We start from the raw sequence: 25,740 nt of genomic DNA, 5'->3' as shown, positions 1-25,740 counted from the left end.
GCAAAGGCAGACATTAGTCTCTGCTGTGGGTTAAACGCCATCAACACTGGATTCTTTATTTGCCTCAGCTCTCAATCATTTAGTTTGACCCTCAGCGCCTGGTAAAAACTCAAGTCTCCCCAGTGCTACGCACCAGGTTTATAAGCCCCTTTGTGTTTCCATCTTTAGCTGATGACTCCCCTATGACATTCTCAGGACATTATACTATTCCGACCTTTAAAGAAAGAGCTTCCGTCTTATTAGTAGATGCTAATCAGAAACAATCAAATCAAAATGTACATGGCAAATTCCATTGCAACAATCAAACAGAGTTTAATGAATGAAATGTGTGATTCAATACACGGATGAATAAAAATCTGCTTCATACACAACCCCAGCGAATCAGGAGTCCCATGTGCACCGGTAGAGCAGTGTAGACGGCAAGAAAGGCATGCCGAGTAAAAGATGCATCACCAGGCAAACGTACACATGACGTCAATATTCTCCACATTTCCTCTTCTGCTTTCTTCTTTGACGTGTGCGGTTACAAGAAAGGGTTCAACGTAGGACACTGCCAGTTTTTAAACTAAAAAAGTGTTCAGTGTAACAAGTGCTTTGGTTTGACTTACTGTGTATCAGCCGCTGCGTTGCTTGGACTTCATTTAAAGGTGTTTAATGCAGGTGTGCGTTCAACAAGGATCCCTGTGCGTGGCATCAGTGTGTCATGAAACGGATGGACACTGAGCATCTGTGCTTGTTAAATAGTGCTTTTCACCACACTGCTCGCGTCTTTCCGAAGGTGATGAATTGTTAGAAGGTTTCAGGAACGTCATCGTTTATCTGCAATCTGTTTACGCCAACACACACCGAAACATTTGGACGACTACATCACAGGTTATGAGGAGATTCATTGCCGATATAGTATTACACTGTACATTCATGGCTCAATATGGTGCCAGTCTTTTAGCTAATGTACACACACATTTATAACTTACACAATGTTTGAAAAGGTATTCGACTTTGACTTGAGTTAAAAAAAAAACAAGCCTTGTTGAACGCACCACGTATCAGGGAACTAATCATTTTTCACTGAGCTGTGCCTGGAAACTGGAGCTAAAAGGACCTGATAGAGTGTTAATAAATCAATATTATCTTCAACATCAACCACAGCCATCATTCTCTCTGTCTTCGTCTCCACCTTCTTCCAACAATCCATTGAAACCAGCTCAACAAACTGAATCACACCCTCACTGAGACATTAAAACTGTCACTGTCAAGCTTTGATCCTCTTGCTCAAAGAAAATGCTGTGCATTCATTCCCCATCACGTCGTTTTCATTTTTTTGGCAAAAGTTACGTACTAGTCTTTCCCACCCCACCAAACCCCTTTTCGGTCCGTCCCGTCGTTCAGCCTTCCTCTAGACTTTGGAGACTTAGGATCGGGGCCAGCGGCGGTGCATCACCGCTGGAACAGCAGGGTGGCGATAGGGAGGAGCAGCAGCAGGAGGCCGCTTTGAGGAGTGGCTGCTGCGCCTCTGACCCGGTTGTTGTCTGGCGGGAAGGCGTACAATCCCGGCCTGTTGCGAGGACACTGACCCCCTGTGCACATTCCGCTTCCCGAGCCGCTGATGTCGTCACCTGGGGCAACGGGTTGAAGACGGAAGTGTTGCAGAGTGAGCCCCATTAAATACTCATCTAACAAGAAAGGTGTACAAAATATATTAACACTATAATATTAGAAAGGGACCCACTTGCGTCCTGGAAGTCCACGTCATTGCCATCCAGTGCGTTTTTCAGCCTGTTGCTCATGATTTTGAGTTGCATGATCTGCTGCCGGATGGTCATGTCTGGCTTTGTGATGTCGAGCTCCACTTCTGGGTTGTTGATCTGATTGGCTAAGCCGTCACCCATCACCTCTGGAAGGTACCTAATGTGAGGAGAGCAGGGATAGAACGAAAATGTAAGACAACATCCTCTTTTTGGGGGGTTTTGATGTTTAAAAGCAATTGCTACAGTAACAAGGGAGGTGATCTTGCTTATGAAAGGGTATTTGCTCTATTGGAATATTTAGTAAACTTGCAAACGCTTGGTTGTGCCGTTACTCCACCGGGGGACCACCGGGGTCGTAACAGAAGCGTTTAGCGCCCAACCTCCGGTAAGAGAGGTTTGTCAAACGAAAAATCCTAACTTATGATTTAAGTCCCAAATATTTAAACTCAGTTTTAAAGCTCTTGGTCCTCACAAAGATAAAAGTAAAGGCACACACGCGCACACACAGACACACAACACCTGCATAGTGGTGGTATTTAATTCATGTTTTTGCAGCTGCTTAAAATTGAGTGTGAACCTATTTAAACTCCTAACTTCAGCACCATCTTCAGTCTTCCACTGAGAACCCATTAGTGTTCATTTTGTGTCGGACATTTATTGAGCTCTTGAGCAATCCAGACGATGTCGCTGTCGAGCCTCAAACCGCAACAAGCTCCCTCTGCCACACCGACACACACACCAACACACACACACGCCTTTTATCCGTCACAGGCAGGCAGCGATTCATCTTTGTTTCACAGGCTTGCTCACACTTCTCTCATCACAAACACAAACACACACACACGCACACACACACACACACACACACACACACACACACACACACACACACACACATATCTGTGCTTCACGTCGATTTACTTAAATATATAAATAAGTGTTCCGCTCAGCGCAAATCTCATTAGTCGGCTGCCGCCCAACCACTTTAAAAGATGGGAAGAATGTGTGTGTGTGTGTGTGTGTGTGTGTGTGTGTGTGTGTGTGTGTGTGTGTGTGTGTGGGAGGGAAGGCCGAGATAACATGAATACATATCAGCATGGAATCAAATAGTTCTATATTCCATTCAGGCCTGGATTAGGGAGACGTTGCGGTTGTACGTGTGTGGCTCTGATCGCTTGTGTTGCTGAATGTTAATCTCACCGGGCTTTTGGATCGCTGTGTGTGGAGGAAATGTCAGTTCATGAATATATTTTCACTCGACACCGTTTTCACTTTTGTCTGACAAGAAAGAGCTTGTTGCTTCTTGTGTTATGACACAAATGATACACATGGCCTTCAACAAGAGGAGAACTGGACTGCACGAAAACAACCTGGTTGCCTCCTTTCATTTTTTTTTACTCCGGACCCCCAGGAGCATCTTTTAGCTTTTAAGTGCTAAAGAACGTGACGAGTGTCCTTTCTGTAATGTATAAATTCTGTGCTGGATGAGGTTCGTTTCAGGAAAATCGTTGTTTTAAGGTTAAAATTCAGCAATTAATGCTCCCAGAAAGCCCCCCTGGGAAGCAGTCTTATGAAGCTTTTCGTAAATCGACAGTAATGCAACTGAAAAATGAAATGCATAGCTAAAATAGTTGTCTTATGTAAAAGAAACCACTTGATGCTGAGGTTTAGTGAAGTATGGATTTGAGGGGCATTTTGATTATTGGATGGAGAGCAGGTAGGCTGGATGTAGTTAGAGTTAAGCTGAATAAAGCATGTGATCATTCAGTGACAGGCAACGTTTTCCTGCAGCACGTTTCTGCTTGCCTGGCTTTGGTGATGCCGTTCCAGCATTTATCCTGACCAGCACCTCCTGCTGCCAATTTGCTGCAAAGTGCCACAGGGAGCTGGGTCCAGTACTGCCGCATCTCCCTCAACTTACTGGACAGATCTGACACCTGAGGACAGAGGGCAGCATTGCTTTTTACCAAACGAGCCATAATGTGTTATCACGATAAACACACGTTCAAAATGTAACCGGGAAAGGATTACGGGTTATACACACAATGTAGAATCCATTGAAATGCTTTGACAAACACACCCAAATGCAACACAGAATCCTTGAAGTAACGTTTAAAAGAAAGAAAGTAAGCGGTTCAAACATGGTCAATAATAGCATCTTTTTAATGATACAATGCATCTTTGCTTTCAGAAAATAAGACAATGCCAACACAGACCCTCACGTGTCTTTGTTGGCTGTGCGTTAGACAGTAATAATTCCTTCCCATCCACACAGTTAAAGACTCGCACACACCTGCATCTCCAATCTGAGCCCAGCGGTTGGCGAGGGTTTGTACCCGGATGCGGTCAGGGAGCTGCTCTTCTTCCTCTGCTCATGAAGAGCGGGACTTCCTGTTCCTTCTTCACCTGGAGTTCCGCATGTCTGGTACACCTACATGCACACACACAGGAAATAGCACACAAATACAATGTTGCATAAAAACAGGCACATTTTGTAATAACTAAAAGGCTCCACAAGAGGTCGCCATACGCAATCATTTTGACTGTAAGAATGTTTAGTTGCCATGTGAGTGTTGCTGCAGACCATATCGTAAGTATTACAAAGAAAGACATGGATCGACATTCTACTTTTGACATTCCATAGATGTTGATTAATTAAAGTTAACAAACTTTGAACAGAGAATGAAAATAAACTGCATTTAACAGATTAGAACAGTTTGGCTTGAAAACAAGTGAAGACTGTTCACGGCTGCACTCACTGCTACTCTAATAAACGGGCAGTGATATATTCATCAGTAAAATAATGAAAGCCAAGCAATTTAATTCATGATGCTGCCAAGTCTTATTTGAAGGAAGCATATAAAACCAATAAAAAGCAATGGTAGGAGCTCGAGCCCATTAAAACTAGAGATCGTTGAGCTCTGCATCAAGTATGCGCAACGCCAGCGTTTTTGTTAATTCACTTTTTGCACACTATTTACAGCTTAAGTTGCTAACTTCACTATAAATGATTTCTTGTCATTGTTTCTCAAACTGAGTTCAGTACATGTGAACGAAAAACAACCAATCAGAGCAGTTTACAGCCAAACAATACAGACGCCAAAACAGCGGAGGCCGAAACAATACAGGGAAATAATCCTGTTTAGTCTGACAGATGTTGATGTTAATGAATCAAGGTGAGATGTTTTACTCTTGCTGTGAAGGTGTCCATGTTTTCCTGCAGGAAGTGAACAGCCTCATAGATCCGGGCGGGGATGGAGGAGAGAACCACGTCGAGACTGGGCTCCGTGCTGAAACTAGAGGCCACCTGGATCATAGTGTCTGAATAGAGAAGGGAAATCATTCTTTGGGAGGCACAAAAATGTATATACTCCCAAACTCTGCAGTCCCAGTCAACCAGTACATGTCGGACACATTTATATGCATACGATTCCAATGCTTGTTTGGTTATTTGTGTCTTGTTGCATTCTTATCCTAACTTAATTATGATTGACACTCACGTAACAACATTGACATGTTATAAGCCTTAAGCTGTCATATTTGCTCGTACAAGATGTCCAAGTAGAATTCATCCAAATCTTAACTGGATGAACGTGTCAGTAAACCACTTAATTTCACCGGATGAGGGCATGCATGTTCCACACGTCTGGTCATTAACATCAGAAATATTGCAATATACGGATGGACACTTTTCATTGCTGTGTGCAAAGGAGGATAATACTGCACAGCGGCCTGAGAGAAAAAAAAAGTTCTACTGGACGGTACTGAGGTGAAATGTGCCATATAAATCTATAGCTATAGATATCACTCCACTCTGCATTTAGGGTCTGAATCTCACCAATCAGATTCTGCCACTCTGGGTTCAGGTCCGCTTGGTTGGCCAGGCAGCCCTTCATGACGTTGGAGCAGTAGTTGGAGCAGGGTTTGACCGAGGCCATGCCGCGACAGTGGGGGCAGTAAACCAGCTTCATCAGGGCCTTCATGCACTCTGGGCTTAGGTGAACCTGGGGATGTTCCATGCAACAGTTAGCATCTCACACCTCGGTGTTCCAGCAGTAAGAGAAATGTGTTTAATGTCACAGGAGTTCTTGTACACGAGACCCGTTGGCTCTCGTCCTTAACAGTGAACAAATAGACGTACAAACAGCAGAGGGCAGTGCGGTCACATCATAGAGGAACGCAACCGGAAGAAGACTGACAGCCCTCGTTGCGTACGCAGTACGCGGTGTCTGTTACACTATTGGCTTGTGAGCGTGTTCGCGAGTCTTAAAAAGGTGTCCAGTTCCCCGCGGGTTTGTTTTACCACTTTTCGACACAAATGTGAAAGAGGCACACCTCCAAAAATGGGGGGCAGGGAGAAGGATCAGTAAGTTTGCAATACAAAGTTTCCACTACAAATTGTAGACTGTTTTAAAATCCATGCTTTATGGTTTTATATATTTGAATGCATTCATTCATTTTTATAATTTGAAACGTTTTCTATATTTAGATTTTAAAAGTGAGTGAGTCCCTCACTGTTAACATCACATCTGCATTTTTTGTGGCACTGATTGATCAAATACGATTTCATAATGTTCTCTATTCTTTTTCATTATTATGTTATTATTTATTGTATTTGTATTTTTTGATAATATTTCAAACGTGTTTGTTCTTTTTTGTTTTTATGAAACGTACACTGAGTGTATAAAATGTGCTATAGAAATAAATTTGCTTCTGTTATTACTAATGTTATACTATTTATGTGCTGTAATATTGTTGCTCATACAAGACACGCACATGCAGACACGATTTGAGGTTTACACATTTCAAGCTAGTTTTTAGAATGTGGTATTCATCATAGTATTCATCACATGAATGTGGTATTCATCATAGTATTCATCACATGAATGTGGTATTCATCATAAAAATATCTGGTACGGTCCCTTACGTTCAATGGAGTATTTTCTATTACTCTTACATACCTACTTATAGGAAACAAATGGAGAATGAATGATATAAAAATGTTCTTGTGTACAATAGCCTTTTCACAACAGTTCACAGAGGAAAGCAGCCACATAGTCACATCTGACACCCTTCATGATCAAAAGCAGAAAAACTGCATTTAGTCCTGAATAGACTTCATCACACCGGTAATATTGACAACATTGTTGTTATTAAATGGGAGCTGTAATCTGGTGGCAGAGTTAGATGCTTCAGTTTTGATGATCATTGTTTTAATTATTTTAAGGGTGGAGATGTTTTCTGTGACAGTTAGGGTGTAACGACTACACATCCATCATATCTGTTTTCCTGGGATTTTGTGTTCCTCTCTCACACACCCACACAGACGCACACACACACACACACACACACACACACACACAAAAAAACACACACACACACACACAGAGACACGCGATTTCCTCTCACTAGCACACAAACACTGACTCTTGAACTCTGTTCCTGTCACACAAACAACTCATCTTGTCTCTCTGTGTCTGACTCACTCCCCGTGTGTCTCCTCACGTCTCATGCACACAAACACATACACACCGACATACACCGACACACACAGAGCGACACACAGACTCTCTCACCTGTGAGACCTTCCTGACCACCTCTCCGCTGACGATCAGGCCCTGGACAAATGACCTGGCTGTGACAAAAGCCCGGATCAGCTTCGCCTTCATGTCCCGTGGGACATCTCCAAATGGCCGCAGCGTCTCCTGTTGCTTAGCAACACAATCAAGGTAGTCCTCTGACAGGCTGACCTGCCACGGCAAGAGTTGACAGGAAGTGAATATTGAGGAGAAGAATGATTTAGACTGCATTGTGCAACATCTAAAACATGATTTCTTGTCAACACACGAAAAGCTAAAACGGATTGGACGGAAAAAATGACTTTTTGACTTCATGAACTCTTCGAAAACTTTCACTTTTGGATGCAACTTTGCATACAAACACCATATAAACAGCTCCTTCTACGTGCCAACTACAACCTGATATGAATAAATAAGAAACACTGGTATCAAGTGTCTTTGGCCTTTTCATCTGGAGCATTCTGTACAGTACATATAAACTATGAATACAAATGCAATGGAGAAGCAAATGCTCAGAACCACATACAATTATTTAAACTTAAGATCACAAAACGTGTATTATTATTATGCATTCAAAATACAAATGCCGCACTAAGACCTAGCGACTTCTGCTTCACAGTCCGCTGAACCTCTGTGCTCACCTCCGAAGGAGTGGAGATTTTAAAGGTGCGCTCCAGGAGGCGGGACCAGAACTCAGACAGAGTCTCGTCCAGGTTGAGGGCGGAGCCCCGGTAGTACTGTCGCAGGTCCGCGTAGAGATCTCCGTAGAGACGAGTGTTCTGGGAGTACAGAGGGCCGAGAGGAGACAGGGTCTCCAGGAGGGAGCGCTCAGAGTTGCCGTGCAGCTCGGTGAAATAGGCTGCAGGCAGGAGAGACGAGACAAAAAAGGACAGACAATAGACAGAGGAAAGTCAGAGGGAGAAGAGTTGTGACGCAGAGAGATAAGGCGAGGAGGAAAGGGTGAGGAACCAAATCCCCTCAGCTGCTCAATGCTCCTCCATGCCCCCCCCCCCCCCCCCCCCCGGCTCTCGGAGGCAGGGCCCTTTGGGCGTTTATCTGCCTGCCACCTCTGTGAACTTTACTAATGAGAGCGGAAAGGCCAAATCAAAACAGAAAAGTTTGGGGGCGTTAAATCAATACTCAAACGGCGGAGTTTGGAGATAATTGCCTGTTAGTCGCCGCAAGCCTCTTTCACATTACACTCGCATTGCTCTTTTTTTACCGAAAAAACAATTGTAAAATTCATGAAGCTTAACGAGCCAGTGAGTTATTTAGATTCCCATTCATCTAACGTCTTTAAAAGCGTCATTGAAACGGCCCTTATAGCCAGATGGGTACAAAGTGATGGAGAGGTCAAAGAGAAGCTGCCTTTACAGTATATCGGTCTGAGCTTTTCCCTTCATGCTTCAAAGGCTGTGGATCAGTGGCCGCCTGTTGTAACCACAACCAGATGGGCGCCCACGTTACTGCTACTGAGGTGGCCCACTGCCATGAGAATAACTGTCCTCCTCCTACTCCCCTGACCGGTCCCCCTCCTGCTCCTTTTTCTGCTTCACTTCTTAGTTTGACTCCTAACGTCACATTTCTCACTCGCTGCATTTGTTCGTCCTGCTGTTGGCGGAAGAACTTCTTCCTCCCTCTCTGTCTGATGTGCAGTGGTCTGCAGCCTGGGCTCCTCACTGGGTCAACTGCTCATTAGCCGAACCAGCCACTGCCTTAGGGAACACCCCTCTGTGTGTGTGTGTGTGTGTGTTTGTGTGTGTGTGTGTGTGTGTGTGTGTGTGTGTGCCCCTTTTCGAGATCAGGGAATCGGCTTATCAGGTTTCATGGTGTCTGGCTGACTCCGCTCTCATTATAACACCCAGTCAGGGGTCCCCTTGACGCACAGGACACAAACACATCCTCCCTCCCTCCCTCGCACACACCCACACACACACACACATACACACACCGTTTGTATTAACGCTACAGCATTGAGCGCTAAGCACAGCCAGGGCTTATTCCAAACACACAGTCACAGAAAGCAAACACACTATTGTCGTACTTTTGAATTGAGCACGGGCAGTAATGAGCATCTGTCCTCCAAACACACCCCCACACACACGTATCGTACTTACTGTCGAAGCCCCTGTGGAGAGCGTTGAAGGCAGCCTGCAGGGACCTGCCGGCCTCTCTGATCAGTCCCTCGGTCTCTTTGGCGCTCAGGCTGCCCAGGTTTTCCTCCATGGTGCTTGTACAACAAGTTGGACCCTGAGGACACATCCTCAGATGTTCACCTGGCGAGTTGGGAAAGACACAGCGTTAATGGTTTTATTTGTTTACATGTCTTAACCACTGACAAACTACTTTTACCGCCATGTTTTTAAGAAGTAATATTTAATACAGGTGTAGAGTTGTATTTATTATCAATAATGTTATACATACTTATATCTATACATCTATTTTGATATTTTTGTCCAGACATTCATGTTCACAGAGGTTGAAGCTCACTGCCTGTATATATATATATATATATATATATATATATATATATATATATATATATATATATATATATATATATATATATATATATATATATACGACACACTAGTTTCACACAATTTTGTTTTGTTTTCTGCTTTTGTATTAATCCATCAATAATTCAGTACTTTCGAGGATCCATTAAACTATGGATTCTGGCGTATATTGTTGTTCTAATAGTCTATTTCTATCTCTATCTACTTTCACTTAATTAAATCATGTATGTAGGACTGTTTTCTTATATGGTTAATTTTCAAGTAAAGGATTTAAGTGCCTCTCACACTACTGCATGAATCATTTATTGAAATGCTTTTATAGGTACCAACCAGAAAAGCTCTTTGTACAGTAAATACAGCAAACAACTAATTTGACAGCCATGTTTGTTTTTCAGCTGTCTTTCCATACTCACTTATAGTGTCACTTAGACCAAGTTTTGTTTCTTAATATATATTCTGCAGTGTAAATGCCAATTGTTTGAAATTATCTTGTTTGACTTTTTAAAATATTGCGTCAATAAATCACTTAATAAACCATCATCACACGCCAAACCTAAACCTCAGCCCTAATTTACATTTAAAAACCTAGAAAAGGAGACATCCAACGCTTATTATTCTCATATTCTTAACGGGGATACACTTTCAGGGGAGACAAAACATAACACCCACTGCTTCTGCCAGACAGTCTAGAAATCCGTCTCCAGCCCTGGTCTCTTGATAGACACGATGTGTATTTGTGTGTTTATGTGTGTGTGGGGTTGTGTGTCTCCCCCGCCTGAAAAGGTTAAAGGTAAGTAAGTACCCCACAGCTGGGTGCATCACTGCGCTCCTTCTTCTCACCAGGTCCTGTATGTGTGTGTTGTTTGTTTGTTTGTTTGTTTGTGTGTGTGTGTGTGTGTGTGTGTGTGTGTGTGTGTGTGTTTGAATGTGTGGGTTGGAGGGCAGAATTTGTCGACCAGGGTAAGTGGAGCGGAAGACGAGACGCATTAATCATCACTCCTGCATGAATCTTTCATTGGCACTGGCTGATGAGTGAGTGTGTGTGTGTGTGTGTGTGTGTGTGTGTGTGTGTGTGTGTGTGTGTGCACGTGCCTGCGTGTGTGTGTGTGTGTGTGTGTGTGTGTGTGAGCGTGAGGGTCATAGTAGTCACGGGAAATGTTCCATCTTACTTCCTTCCTTACGTCCCATTTTGAGATATTTTAAGACTTTTGTGCATTATCACAAATACAAGGACAAGCTGGATTTGAAACGTTATGATCATTTTAAAAACAAATGTGAACCTGACAGTTTTGGTCTTGAACATTGAAAAACACAAAATATTTTTTTCACTTCATCAATGGAGAGGGGCGCGGCTACATGAGCCACAGCTTTACAAATAAGGCAGAAAACCTTCCTCAACCGAGACTCATGAATCAACCCTTTCTATTCACTATATTCAGGATTGGACGCAAAACCATTGACGCCAGTGAGAAAGTGCTGTTTAGCGAGCTGTTTGCAGCCTGTTTGCCATGAATCGCAGAATAACAGCACTCAACTCTCTCAGATTGCAGCATTCAACAACCACACATGCATCTCTGAAGTTTTTCACTTCCACAAACAACTGTGAACGCAGCGTAGCGATGGCGTCTGAGCTCGGATAAAGTTGGCAAGATATTCACAGAGTTGGACTACACGGTTCAATAGCTGGTCAGTTAAAACAAAAACGACACCTAAAAATCTGCAAAGAGACGGTAAGAGGGGAAAGGTGCGACACAGCTGAGCTTGCGTCAGAGAGTGAGGGCAGACTCCCGTGTCGGGGATTCAAACCAAACCATCAGTGTACCACATGTGTGTCGGAGACAGCAGACCCCGTCTTTGTCCCCTTGTGCAGCTAATGTTAGAACCATTTAGTTGTTTGTTTGCGTACCCAGCTCGACGACGCAGGGCGTTTACCACAGACGCAAATGCTTTACTGCATTCCTGGGTTACTGGAGAGTGGAAGTGGCTGGCATCCTGCTATAAAAATTTACTTTGCAATTTACTTGCAAAAGACGGAACGAAGTGGAGACACAGTAACACATGTTCAAAAAGCCAGTATGCCAACGTGCTGACACATGCAGATGGACACATCACGGGAGTTTGGAAAGACCAAAAGTGAGAGCAGGCTATCTTGCAAAGTCTGTGAATTGGAGGGCTTTGTGGTGGCAAATTGAAAGCCTTTGGGCAAGCATCTTTCTTACAGTGAAATAAAGTCCTTTTAAGCAAAACCTTGAAGAGAAAACATACATCTTGCTGTATGGAAAAGGGGTGTAAACACAGAGACGAGAGATTTGAGATGAATAAAATCCATTTCTGAAAGTGATTTTGTTGCTCACATTATTTCTTCCCTCAAGCTTCAGTATATATTTAGTAACGTACACTCCTCGAGGGGCACACGCAGGGCTCGTACTACACTTGTGAGGACCCTCATGGACATAAAACAAGATTGCTGAGAGCATTGCAAAGAGAGATAATACAGCTTGGTGCTCAACATAGTCATGGCTGATCGAAAATGTTCGCCTGCTCTTGAAATTTTAATGATAAGATGCCGCAGTGTCTAAAAAACACACTCCAGGAATGCACTACTGATTTTGTTTTTCTTTGTTTTTCTTGTGCCTCACTGTAAACAAAGATGAAACTAGACAGTGTGCAGCTGAAGATGGCTGAACATTATGAACAGGGGCGTCGTGGCGCAGGGGTTAGAGAAGGTTGCGCTGGGAAGCATAAGGTTGGTAGTTCGAGTCCAGGTTGCCCCCATGTTCCATGTCGAAGTGTCCCTGAGCACGACACCTAACCCCTAATTGCTCCCCGGGCAAAAACGTGAAAAAGCCATGGGTTTAAAGTGTAATGTAAGTTGCTTTGGATAAAAGTGTCTGCTAAATGACCTGTAATTTAATGAATAGTATGTAAATGCAGTATGCCGTGAATAACAGTTCATTCCACCATGGCTTTCTGGCTATTCTCACCCACAACCCACTGCGCCGCAGACATGTACAAAAGAGGTCCAAGTTCAAGGGGCAATTTTGTGCCAAAGTAGTATGTCCCATTTTAAAGATTACAAAACTTACTTTGTAAGGGAAGCTTCACTAAAAGTGAAAAGATAAAGTATGTTTCTCAATAAGCGGTCAATGTCTTGCCTCTTTACTGACATGAATTTGATGTTTCTGCCAAAAAAGTGTGTTGAAAGACAGAAGGTAAGAAAAACTACTCTGACTTGAAAACCTTTTTTAGAAGTATTACCTTTGATATATTAAACATTTATGTATCCAGGAACGATCAGCTGGGCTCATATCCAGTGCTTCTCTTCAACAAATCATCATAACAATCAACCCTGAGTGCTCTTTAGTTCAATCACATCTTTCTATTTTTGGCCACTTTCTCCTCTTACTGCTTCTCTTTTCAGCAGCCGATCAGGGACTCAAAGCTACAACCTCATGGCCTCAATCTGCTTTTTATAAACTCTGAGTCACGGATGTGGTGAAGGCTAAATCCATTTAAACCCGGATCGCCGTGCTTATTATTTGACAAATACAGTATATTCACCTCGTTAGACTGGCATAAATTCCAATGAGGTAAATTGGTTAGTATTGATTATGTGGAAATGTCTGATGCAATATTTATGGATATAGATTCATTAAACGCTATTGTGCCGAGTGGAGATCAGTTTCCCACAGCCCTCCTGGAGCTAAGTGCTGCAGAACCATTTTCTGCTGCAGGGAATTTTTGCACTTAATCATTAGTGAATCCATTAAATTCCAAACTCGTCTTTGGTTTTGCCTGCAGACGTTTAACAGTTTACACGGGTCGCCATGGAGACCACATCAAGGCAACTTTACTTGGCCGCTCATTTCCCTTTCCGATTAAAAGCACCTGGCTCCGACTTTCTTCTCTCCGTCGCACCCTCCTCGTCTGTCTCTGTTTTATTCGCCGCATTCCTTGTGGCGACCCCGACATACCTGAGCCAGTCTCAACAAGTGAGCCGGCAATCAGCACGTGTGCCAAGCAGGTGAACACGGGCGCTTGCACCGCGATGCTGCAAAGAGCTGAATCCTAACTACGCTTTCTGCCTCCACCTTTTGTGTCAGAGAATTATGACCTACATACTATTCATTTGAGCACAAATATGGCAAAACTGAAATACCGAGCAAAGCTCTCAAATATGTAAATTATGCTAGTTTTGGTAATAAAATACACAACAGTAAATTAAACGTCTGTCTGACACGGTTACCATCATTTTCTTTAGACTTGTGTGGTCATGCCGTTGACTGGTGATATTTCCTCTGCAGCAAATTGACTTACTAATGTTCATGGGAATAATTGTTTATCTTTGCTTTGTGAGATGGCGAGCTGAATACACATTTTTTGTCCAGCAATCAAACTCGGAAATGCTCGCGAAAAGATTTTTTGTTGGCCAGGTGAATTGTTTGAGAGGGAAATGTACTGACTGTCATGAATAAATCAAAGTCCTGATCAAACTAGAGTAGCTCCACTGAGATCACGTAACTGATATTAGTAACAACTGCATTTTTAATCAAATATTTATCTGGAATCTGTTGACAGCAATGGTTCATTAGATGATACGATCTAAATTACTCTCATGTCTTTTCATTTCATATTGATTCAGAAGAGGCAATTACCTCGTTTGGCACAAAGCTATAAAGCTCGGCTCCATCTAAGACCACACATTGTCTCTTTGATATTACTGTGTAGTGTGGGCTAAACAAATGATATCTTGTTAATTAGAGCTCCCAGACGCACCTCCTTATCTCACTCTTGCAAATAACCAAATAATTACTCAAATGTTCAATTGATTCAATTAAATCCGAAAAATATGGTGGGAAACATTGAAACAAAACATTAAAACAGATATTCTCTCCGTCTGGCTTGCTGTGTTAGTTAAAACTTGCAGATATCTTGCAGGTAACTTCAGCAATAATACACTTAACGCTTCATTTTACTTCTCAAAAGCTTTTGATATCAGGACACCATATTGCTCCTCTTTTTAATTATGATGATTTTGGTTTGGATCCTGAACATCTTACCATGGTTGGCTTTAATTTTAATTAATTGAATCTTCTTATTGAATCATAGACTACTATACATACAACAATAAAGCAGTGGCATTAATAGCACTTGTTAAGGGGCCCATTTCCCTCACTGAACGGGAGCTTAAGCAAACACACAGACATGGTGCTCTCCCTGTGGCCTTGCTTTGGTGGATCAGGGTCACCAGACACACATTTAAGAAGATCAGGTCACTGTACTTTATGAAGCACACACACACACCAGTTAATTCTATTCATAAGCTTGTATCCATCGACACACACAGACATACATGAAGGTAGGGAGACATTTTATGTTACAGACATAATACCCTGAAGCTGTAGGTAAAGTACACACGCAATAATCTCTTATCTTTCTAAAACACACACACACACACACACACACACACACATACTCACGCCACAGCTTTTAATATGTGATGGAAAGCTGTTACCGTGGATCACTACTACTGGAACAAAATCAAGATCCTGATTTATTCCTTAAATGTTATGAAGCAAGACCCTGAAAACGCACACACTTTGTAATTATAATTTTAATTATAATAAAGTAGGTAAATTGCTGAACTCTGCTGAACTAGTTGTTTTTGTTGTCGGAGTAATTAAAGAATACTTCTGTACCATGAAAATGCGAGATGAATTTGGTTTTACTTGAGGTACTCAAGCGATGTTTCCAATATCAGGCATCTAGCAGATTAAATGAGACGTGTAAATCCAATTACACTCTCAGCCACAAAAGTGCTCAATCACACAAATAACCAGCACCAACACTGCAGACCAATCTTTCCTAGAGGTTGGGGAGCATTCAATGCTGAATCAGCACCCTGAAATCGCTCAAATCACTGGTTTCCAGATGTTAGATCGTTGCTCAACCTGTTTCAGCTGATGACAAAGGCATTGAATTGGAGTTTGACAACAGCTCTCCGATAAGGTGGAGCATCACTGTTGTCCATTAAAAAGAAGTCATTTTTTTAATCATTTCCATTGTGGTTACTTACATTGTGCTCACCGGGTTTATTGCAGGGATCTGGAAATGTGGCGCTAAAATTATTCAGTTTAGCGAGAAGTCAGACAAAAATACCAGCAATTTTTTGACACATTAGTTGCGTCCATTCTGTGGAACAAAAGTTCATAGCGATGCAGAAATATTCTTTGTTCCTTCCTCTCCCCTGCTGAGATGAAAGTTTGTCATTGGGCGTTGTGTCACCCCAGTAACAGTCCAGCTGGTGGCAACTGATCTGACCTTTGACCCTCGAAGCATTCAGGACAGACATGTACGCACAGTGCAGTGCACACATGATAGATGGAGAGCAAACACGTTATACTGTGATCACATTACATGTCAAATGTAAAACCATTGTAAGAGGACATAACTACAACTGACGCACACACACGCCCAGTGTGTGTGCCGCAGCGCCGCTATGACACACCACATCAAAGAAACTTATTGCGGAGCAGTAAAAGTGGTGCACTGGTTTGAATTTATTCCCTTCAGTCAGACGTTTATTCACTGCTTCCCTTTCTTAATGAGCGTCTTACAATAACCCTGTCGCTTACTGCGGCAAGTTACAGCCACCTAAACGAGGGGTTGATGGCGGATGTGTGTGTGCGCGTGTGTGTGTGTGTTTCCGTGTCACGCTCTCGTAAGGGCACCTGTATGTGATTTAACGATGCACATGGCCTTCCTCCCAAAGTTCACTTTCACCATTTTACTATCCGGCAGAAAGCGAGGCGAGCCGAGGAGCAGTAATGATGAAAGGGGAGAGAGATTGAGGGATGGGAAGCCAATAAAATGGAAATCAAAGGAGTGGGAGAGGTGGGAGAGAGGAGTGAAAGATCATCGGCGGAGACTCAAGAGGAAGCAGAGAAAAGGAAAAAACAGGAAACTGAATTATAATGCTGTAATCTACGTTTACAGTTTTTCCTTATTTGTCTATGGATTATTTATTCACAGTTTCACCAAATGACTGATTGATGAATACTTTATTGAACACTATTCTTCATCATCACAAAATATGACCGACACTGCAGTTTGTGATCGTCACAGTTTTCCCTCAGCGAGCTCTGGTCAACATGCAGATCAATAAGGCTGTTTGTCTTGCGGCTAACATCAATATGTGCATCTTTACTGCAAAGAATACTGCCAGTGCCTGATAGATGCAAATTGTACTTCAAGTCGAGGGAAACGGATTGTTTGGTGATTAATGAATCTCAAACCTCTTTCAAACAATAATGCCAACGTTTCACACACAATATCCCCTGGTTTTGAATTCTCCCATGTGAGTTTTTTTTTCCCCACTGTCTTATGTGATCATGACACAAGACTGCTGCTCTGCTCACATGCAGCACAGGCCAATAAGCTTTGTGTTGTTGTTTTTTAAGTATTTCAAAGCCAAATAACCAAGAACAGTGTTAATTGATACATGAAAATAATCGCTAGGTGCTGCGTGTCGACGCACGTAGATGTATGCTGACATCAAGATTACATTACATGTCATTTAGCTGAGGCTTTTGTCCAAAGCCACTTGCAATAAGTGCATTTCAACCATAAGGATACAAACCCAAAAGAACAGAAGGTGCAATTTCATCCAATAAGCCGATTTACAACTTGCTATAGATAAGAGCCATTACAAGTGCAATTCAAGTGCTACAATTATTATATTTGAGTCTGAATCAGGCACCAACCATGGTCAATATGTATGGAATACTGTGTTTATTGTTCCCAATATAGGCGTGCTTGATTAGGAAAAAAACATCATGCACCACACAGCAATGAAAAATGTAATTGCTGATGCTATTGTAAACAATGACAGGCTGAAAGAGTGGAGGAGGAGGAGTGGTGGGCTACCAGTGTTTTGGGTGAACCTTTCCTCATTTTATACAATTACTGAACTAAAAATTCCCCACCGCGCCACAGTTGTGTGCGTGCGTATGTGTGTGTGTGTGTGTGTGTGTGTGTGTGCATGTGTACGTGTGTGGCACCACCTTCCCCGTATAATACCATAATTCTATGTTATCTCTGGGAGTAGTTAAAGGCGAACCTTAACTACTACTTTTACTTCCCTTCACCCAGTCTGTAAAAAAAGTGCCTCCCGATGCGCGCCACACCGCTCAGAGCCTGACGGTGCACATTTGTGCGAGTGTGAGGAGAGTCAGGGATCAATCAGCTATCTTTAACTGCTGGGATTAGCCCTTGTTTACACTTGACCGTCATGTGATGCCCCGTGACGCGTCTGAAACAAGATGTGTGTTTCTGCAAATGTAGATATGCCGAAGGATCGAAAAACAGACCGAAATAAATATGCAAATTACTCAGTGAGATTGGGTGTTATTCCCTCCGTGCCAAGGTCAGTGAATTAACTGTCATTTTGTAAGCACAAACCATGTTAACACACAGATTAACAGGCCGGGATTAGAAGGAGATTAGGCTCTAATCCAAATGCACAGTGATGGTAAGGAAGCAAATAGTGAGGTGGAGCTTGTGAATGTGTGTGTGTGTGTGTGTGTGTGTGTGTGTGTGTGTGTGTGTGTGTGTGTGTGTGTGTGTGTGTGTGTGTGTGTGTGTGTGTGTGTGTGTGTGTGTGTGTGTGTGTGTGCGTGGTTGTGAAAAGTGAGACGAGGGGTAATGGGGGCACATCAGTGGCAGAATCTCCGTCCCGGCTCTTTCTCAGCAGGGAGCATTAAATCTCTCTGGTTGGGGGAACATTAGGTCACAGCCCCGAGGTCATACGTTTTCAGGTCAGGACTTCTTCAACGTCAGAGCGGTGGAGAAACTGAATGAACGTGGCACTCGCCGCCTGATTAGAGCTGCTGGGAGAGCAAACACGGGATTTTGGAAGGAGTGGGACAGAAATGTGATCTGACGTTTGTCTAAAGAAATGTCGGCATTCTGCACATTTGAGTACAAACCTTATCTGCATCTCTCATGCAGCTGTTAAATATGTATTCATTAATGAGATAAGGACTATCTGAGGGGAATTTTTGCAGTTAGAGTTGTTATTAAAATGCTGATTACAAGTGCTCCGGGCTACTTGGCCAAATGTTTACTGCAATGAGATTGCATAATTCAAACGAGCTAATATGAGCTGCACCTTCTGGCACTGTGACTACAGGAAAATATCCAAATAACCCAAGATATTTGGCTTCTTCTGTAACTTGAAATTGAGGCTCTGTATCAGGTTTGTATGCTGCTAGATGTGATATTTCAACCGTATTACCAGACATGATATTGACAGATGATTGAGCGGTACAATCGTGTCTGTAACAGGAGGAGTTTATATGCAGTGAAACTATATTAAATAAAGTTATCTGTCCCTGTTGATGGGGAACTATCTAATAAAGCAGAAATGCCATAAAAATAACAATAAAGAATAACATGAAATGGCCTCTGACCGTTCACTCAGGAGGTTAGAATAATAATAAAAAACAAAGAGAGTCTGAGGGGAGCCGGTTGTGAGCAGCACAGTAAAGCTCATAGAAGCGCAAACAGAGCAGACGTGCACGGAGTTTTCACAGAAACATGTCTATTTATAAGCTTCTATCTGAGACAAACACGGGGATGCCAAAATCACACTGTTTTATATAAGCACTCAGGCATTCTCTATTAATTAACCATATATCTACTGTTTTCTGAGGAGGGGTAACAAGCAGCACAGGAGCTCACACTGGAATTCAGGGGAAAGCTTCAGCGTGATCCTTTATTCATCTGTATGTTAGATGTATTCAAATCAATCGTCTTTTTACTCCACTAACTTAATGTATCATGACCACAGCCCTCTGTTGCTTTTGGAAACTGTGGCGCAAAGTTAGCTTGTAAAGCTGTTACAGATACACCTGCCACATACGCAAAACCACACCTGGACGAAGTCTGGTTCCTGTAAAGCTCTCCACCGGTCGGGGGTCCAGTCTGTGCTCTGGGCGTGCTTGCATGTGCAGTTAGGAAAACTGACAAAAACATCCTAATTTCCTTCTGCAGAGACTGTTTAAGCTATAAGACCGATATGAAAACTCTGCTTTGAGGAAAATACTTTGTGATTAGTGGTAATAATATAGTGTCTCCCCTGGTGGCTGTACTGCACAATATAAGTCAAGGCACTCATTCAACATGCTGAGTCTGTATTTGACCGTTACGTATTATTGGCTGCAGATTCAATGCAAATTGTCATGTGATCACGTTACGCTTTATGGTAATTTTCCCTGATAATTTTCCGTACACTTTCAACTGCCCTGTGTTGTACCAGCAGTCTGATATTTCCATGAGACATTTCAATGCATTGATGTACTCATCAGTACAACAATCAGCGCTGTCAACGTTGCCTGAAATTACAAACCACCACTGCATGACAGGTGATAAGCAGAGTGAACGCACTGAGCGGACACATCTCCTCCACTCTCATCCTGTCCATTCACCGTCATAGCAGCTATTACAAATGCTTCAAGTGCGAGAATACACACATACACATCTATAGTGTTACTGAAACGTATCTCTTTTTCATCAGCTGTAGCCAATAAATGGGTCAATTAAAATGCATGATGAAAACTCTTTGCTGAAGATGAATTAATCAGTAATAGAATGTTTTTTTTAATTATTCATCAGCTCTTCAATTATAATGAGTTTTCCATTGGATTGCAATATCATAACTGAATAATCAGCTCAGAAAACAGCAGTACAACCAATTAATGTCACTGTGTAAATTCTTGTTAGACCAATAAATCTTCCTACAGACATAGTGTAGAGGGGCCCTGTGGAACATCTGTATGAAGAGCATTGACTCATAAAGCAACCAAACCACCGAGTCCAATACATCAGACAAACAGTGAATTTCATTGTATTGGAAAAACAGATACGCACGATTCCTCAAGAGGGGGAGAAAGATGAGGAAAGGAGGACTGGGGGGGAGGAGGAACAAGACGGGGAATGAAACATTAAAATTGAGGAGGAGAGGTGTGAAACAGAGGGGGGGGGGGGGGGGCACAGGTCATCGGGAGACAACGCTGGTTGGTATCACATTGATTTTAGGTGCAAAGATTGATGTTGAGGCCTTCAGCGCTTTTGTCCCTCATTTCTTGTTTCCCCTCTACGCACCGCCCGGTTAGGATGTGGTCATCGTGGAGACGCAGGAGGGCCGTAAGACTCTTACCGTCGCATTCATCACTTTGACTTGATTACGTGTTGTCGGTGGAGGAATTTAATCTATTTGGCCTTTCCAGTCCTTCTGGACAATAGCTGTGGGAGCACCTGAGCCAGGATCAACTACGAAACAATCAAAACCCGTTGTAGCGTCATCCATCCCATGGCAATGAAGGCGAGATGACAGGCCGGGGCCTCCATCCCTCTTCCTTTTTGATCCCTCCTGCTTACGTCCTCTCCCCTCCTCCTCACCTCTATCTATGTCTGTCTGTCTCTGGCTCTCTCTCATTTCGCTGGATCAGACATCATGAAAGATTCACAGTTGTGCTTTTAACACGGTTGAGCCAACCGCAGCCCCTCCTTCCTCCTCCGTTCCCTCACAGACAGCCGGAGCCCGTCTTCCAAAACAACGCGGAGATCGAAGGAATGAGACCGCAAGCGACGAGGGACGCGGGGCGAGGACGAGCGGCAAAGTTTCCAGGAGATTGTGTGTACGGGCGTTTGTGAGTGTTACTGTGTGCGTGTGTCGACTGGGCATACAGCGTTCCACTTGGTGGCACGTGCAGTGAGCGCCTGAGTGAGCATGTGATGTGTGACAGATGACGGACAGTATCAATTTCCTCTCTAACACACACACACACACGTAAACACTCAGACACGAACAAACACACACAGGGGACACAGACGGAAACAGTGGACAGATGTGTGCCAGCATCAGCAGACGATAGAGCTGAGGGAGGAAATATGGAGCTGGCTTAAATTCACTCATCCATTCGTCCTGGGCTTGGCAGTAGTGCTCACAGGTAAAGTAAATCTTAAAAACACACAGAAAGGAAATGCTCTTCAGCATCTAAACTTTGAGGTATTTACATTTTTTTTGCTGACCAGCGTAGTTTTCACACAAAGGTTCCCAAAAACGTGTGAAACTGACCGAGCGCCTGAACTCAACACAATTCCTTGTGGGAGAATAAATGTTTCCATTTGCAAAATGGAGTCAGTGCTGCACAAAATGTCTCCATTAACATTGTTTATGTAATTAAAGGTGCAGTTTCTGATTACTTTCATCAACTAATGTTTAAATTAAATTATTCAATGTAGAATGGGCCTTCAAATTGTGTAAATTGAAATAAATGGAGGCCCCCTATTTAAATCAGCAAGGAGTTATTGACCGGTAACCAAACTGGTAATGTCTCGTAATCCAACCCGACCTAAAACGCATGCAGTGTATTATGTAAAACGCACATCCTTCCTATGTTTTTTCAAACAAGCGACAATGTGACAAATGATTGTGACGTAGGCTTCACAACCAACACAGGCATCAAAACTCAATACCTCCCAGTGCAGAATATGAAGCGTGCAGGACACAAAGTCTCTCTCTGTCTCTGTGACATACGATCACATGGGTGTGTGCTGCTCTGCGCGGACAATGCATGTGTGAAGGAAAGTAAGTGTCCTCCCTGGAGAAGGTGCTGGTTTTCACTGAGTTTTAAACACACACATACACACATTCACTCACACACTGTAAGAGGAGCTAGTCTTTAACTATTGACCAGGTACAATGTAAGTGAGCTAAAAACGCCTGCAGGCACAAAGACAGACAGGTAGACAACAGGAAAGACGACTTGCTGTTAAATCCATGGGACAAAAGGTGTGAAAAGAATAGAGATATTATTTTTTAACTCTGTTAAGGAATTAAGAGCATCTGCTTGTCCAATTGCACACTATCTACTACTGGTGTCATGTCCAGACTGTCCTACTTGATTTTTCAACATTGCTTTCAAATGAATGAATCGCCTTATCTGGTTGTCAGTTTTTCAACGGGTTCTTGCTCAAACGAGAGCAGATCAAGATCCAAGGGACTGAAGCATTGTGTTTTTCATCTGTCAATAAAAAATGAGTTTTTAATGGAAAGGTAGCGGGAGAGTCTTGTCGGATTTGACTGAGACCTCGAGTGACTCACTTGCTGTCTCTGTCGTCCCCAGTCTGTTTCTGTCTTCTCTTTTCTTTAAATCTATCTTGTCTGGTTTGTTGGTCTCTATTAGTAACACACACACATATAGACCTCAGTCTCACTTCTCTTTCGTCTCCTTCTCCTCCTCCCATGCACACATTTAGGTGAAAAAAGAGACAGACATTCAGAGAATTACCCTAAAGGGTGAAAAAAAGTTGTTTTTTTTCACAATTTGCAGCACTTTCCTCAAGGCGACGATTAAATGGGTATGTGTGAAGAATGGCGGCCAGAGAGAACAGACGTGTGATGTATGACTGACTGAGGGTTGAACCGATTGACTAATTGATTGGCTGGGGGATTGACTGGCGATTGATTCAATTATTGGCCGAAACAAAAGATTACAACAGAACGCAATAAATGTTCCAAATCTAACTTTGCGTCAGCGGGTTACGCTGGGCTTCCTATTGGCCAATGCCCCTGGTTACAATACATTATTAATTCACACATTCTCACACACACACACACACCCCACAGCTGCAGACCAGAGAAGCCCAGACAATGAGAAATGCCCCGGGACACAAAGTGAGATGCAACGCGGAGTTACACACCAGCAGAGAGCCAATCTAGATTCTCCTCTTTCTTTGTGTGGACAAAAACGCCTTCACACCTGCAGTGCAAACATCAGCAAATAACCACAAATGCCCTGCAAAGCGCATAATAGCTCCACAATACGCAAGGCTCACACCCACCAATCTGCAGGCAGACAATGAAAATGCACTGAGAAAGCACAGAGATGAGACGGGGAAACACCTCAGTGAGGATGGGTGCGAAATGAAGCAAGAGGAGGCGTCCGAAGAGTGATGCCTAATAGGAGCAATGCGAGACATATAATAATCAGCATCATCATACTTTCCGTTTGGAACGATGAAAACGTTGCAATGCAACGTAGAACTTGGCTAAGCAAGCTTCACGTATTCACAAGGCAGTCACTGAGCATTTAGACCGGAGAAATGATATCATAACATTTCTGCGTATTTTTTAAGACTTGAGTGAATACGTGGTGTTTTTTGTTTTGTTTTTGTTTTTGTTTTTCTCAATCACCCCGGAAAACTCACCGGAGATCTCGGTCTGCGGGACCTCCACCAGAGTGAACCCTTTCCCGGTGTAGAGCTGCCGCAGGTCGGTGCAGGTTCGGTCCGCCCCGGACACCGGGCCCGGTGCTGCGGACAAACACAGCGAGACACAGACGAGCAGCAGGAGACGCATCTTCCCGAATGTACTCCCCGTTTTCTCCCAGTCCGTCAAGACAATCCCGAATATTTCTGCTCCGAGGGAATGAAGCAGGAGTTCTCTTATATATGTCTATATATATCTATATAAATATAGATATATATTGTTACGCGTGCTGGTTGTGTCAGGAGGAGCTCTGGTCCGCGTCCAAACTGTTCACTGACGCACGGACACGTGGAGAGAGAGAAAGGCACCCGTGGCGGACAAGTCCCGTGCGCTTCTGCGGGAGGAGAGCTGCGACGGGCGGCTGTAAGGGTCAGGTACACCCCGCTGCTCCTCCTCCTCCTCCTCCTCTTATTCTTCTTCCTCTTCCTCTTGCTCGGCGCTGCTGGCTGTGAGATGTCAGAGACAAAAGAGAGAGAGCGAGCAGGTGTCGCTTAGTCAAATCGGGGCAGACGGATCATGATTATGGAAATCCGCCCGTTAAGATGGAACAAAAGGGGAAACAAAAGAGCAAAATCCGGTACATAGGTGGGGTTTGAGACAGGAGAAGAACTGTCCGGTATCTCTCTCTCTCTGTACTAACTAAACATGTGAATGCACTTCATTCATTGTAAAGTACACACTGGTTTCATGATAGTACTTACAAACATTCTTCAAAAGCCGAAAAAACCCTTAAATTAAATCTGATAGGAATGCATATTTGAATTCGTCAGTAGTCTTTGCATGAAAAGCCACCCTTTTCAGAAAGAACAATGTGGGGTAGTTAAAATAAACCAAATACAGCATCTTGTATTGACACTAAAATCACAACTATAGCTCAAAAAGCCAGTGTTTATTCTAATTAATCTTTAAGCTATTCGAAACATTATCAAACAACTTAATGTTTAACAACATAAACTGCATACATTTTCAATAATTTGTAGAGCAAAAGGGATCCAAAATGATTCCTTTTTCCAACCACGCCTGGTCTACAGCGTTGGAACGTTGCTCAAATCTTTCACCGTCAGTGGTGCCATATCTTCTATCACAAGCACACAAAGCTGTAGACAGACAGCTGTAGTGCAATGTAACCCTGTTGGTAAACAGGATTTAGCGTGTCCCTCTGACAGGGTTGATGGACGTGACCGATGAGCTGTCAGACGCTCCCTAATCTTCCTACATCCTCCCCATCAGCGGTGCTCGACCCAGAAGCCGGCAGGTAAAGGTCAGAGGCAGGAATCTGACTCAAGAAACTCAGAGATGCAGCTGAAATGAAATGAAATTGTAGGCTAAATTGAATCCAAGAAAGGTTTAAACGTGACGTAGTCACTTTTAAATTGGATGTGGTCAAAGATGGTGACTGACCACGGCTTAAGGTAAAGGGACGGTACATAATAATGATACTGAACATTAGGTATCTCCGTGTACTGAAACCCAGTCTCCTTTTTTTTATCCCGTGGTTATTGTCAGAAATTCAGAACACCATTGAACCAAACTTCTGACCAGTTAGGTTTTGAAGAACT

The 25,740-nt window shown here is 43.0% G+C and overlaps 1 protein-coding gene across 1 annotated transcript; it reads right to left on the bottom strand.

Annotated features, from left to right (window-relative positions):
• Positions 1-287: 287 nt before the first annotated feature.
• gpc1a (glypican 1a) lies at positions 288-24,656 on the bottom strand. The gene is made up of 10 exons (XM_040184020.2): positions 24,121-24,656; positions 9,445-9,603; positions 7,969-8,186; positions 7,325-7,498; positions 5,587-5,752; positions 4,939-5,069; positions 4,042-4,179; positions 3,555-3,685; positions 1,730-1,905; positions 288-1,616 (listed from the first exon to the last, which is right to left on the bottom strand). Exons 1-10 carry the CDS (start codon positions 24,269-24,271, stop codon positions 1,438-1,440), a joined length of 1,623 nt encoding a protein of 540 aa, XP_040039954.2. The 5' UTR covers positions 24,272-24,656; the 3' UTR covers positions 288-1,437.
• Between the last annotated feature and the right edge of the window lie 1,084 nt (positions 24,657-25,740).

This window comes from Gasterosteus aculeatus, chromosome 8, assembly GCF_964276395.1.
Source record: "Gasterosteus aculeatus chromosome 8, fGasAcu3.hap1.1, whole genome shotgun sequence".
In the NCBI taxonomy this organism is placed as follows: domain Eukaryota; kingdom Metazoa; phylum Chordata; class Actinopteri; order Perciformes; family Gasterosteidae; genus Gasterosteus; species Gasterosteus aculeatus.
Note: the sequence above shows the minus strand (reverse complement) of the source record. Positions and strands in the feature narration are given on the sequence as shown.

Excerpts from the sequence above, each read along its gene's own strand:
- gpc1a (XM_040184020.2), bottom strand. The coding sequence starts at position 24,271 with ATGCGTCTCCTGCTGCTCGTCTGTGTCTCGCTGTGTTTGTCCGCAGCA. Across the intron at positions 5,753-7,324 it reads TGGTCAGGAAGGTCTCACAG|GTTCACCTAAGCCCAGAGTG; the intron begins GTGAGAGAGTCT and ends GAACATCCCCAG. Across the intron at positions 5,070-5,586 it reads AGAGTGGCAGAATCTGATTG|ACACTATGATCCAGGTGGCC; the intron begins GTGAGATTCAGA and ends TTCTCTATTCAG.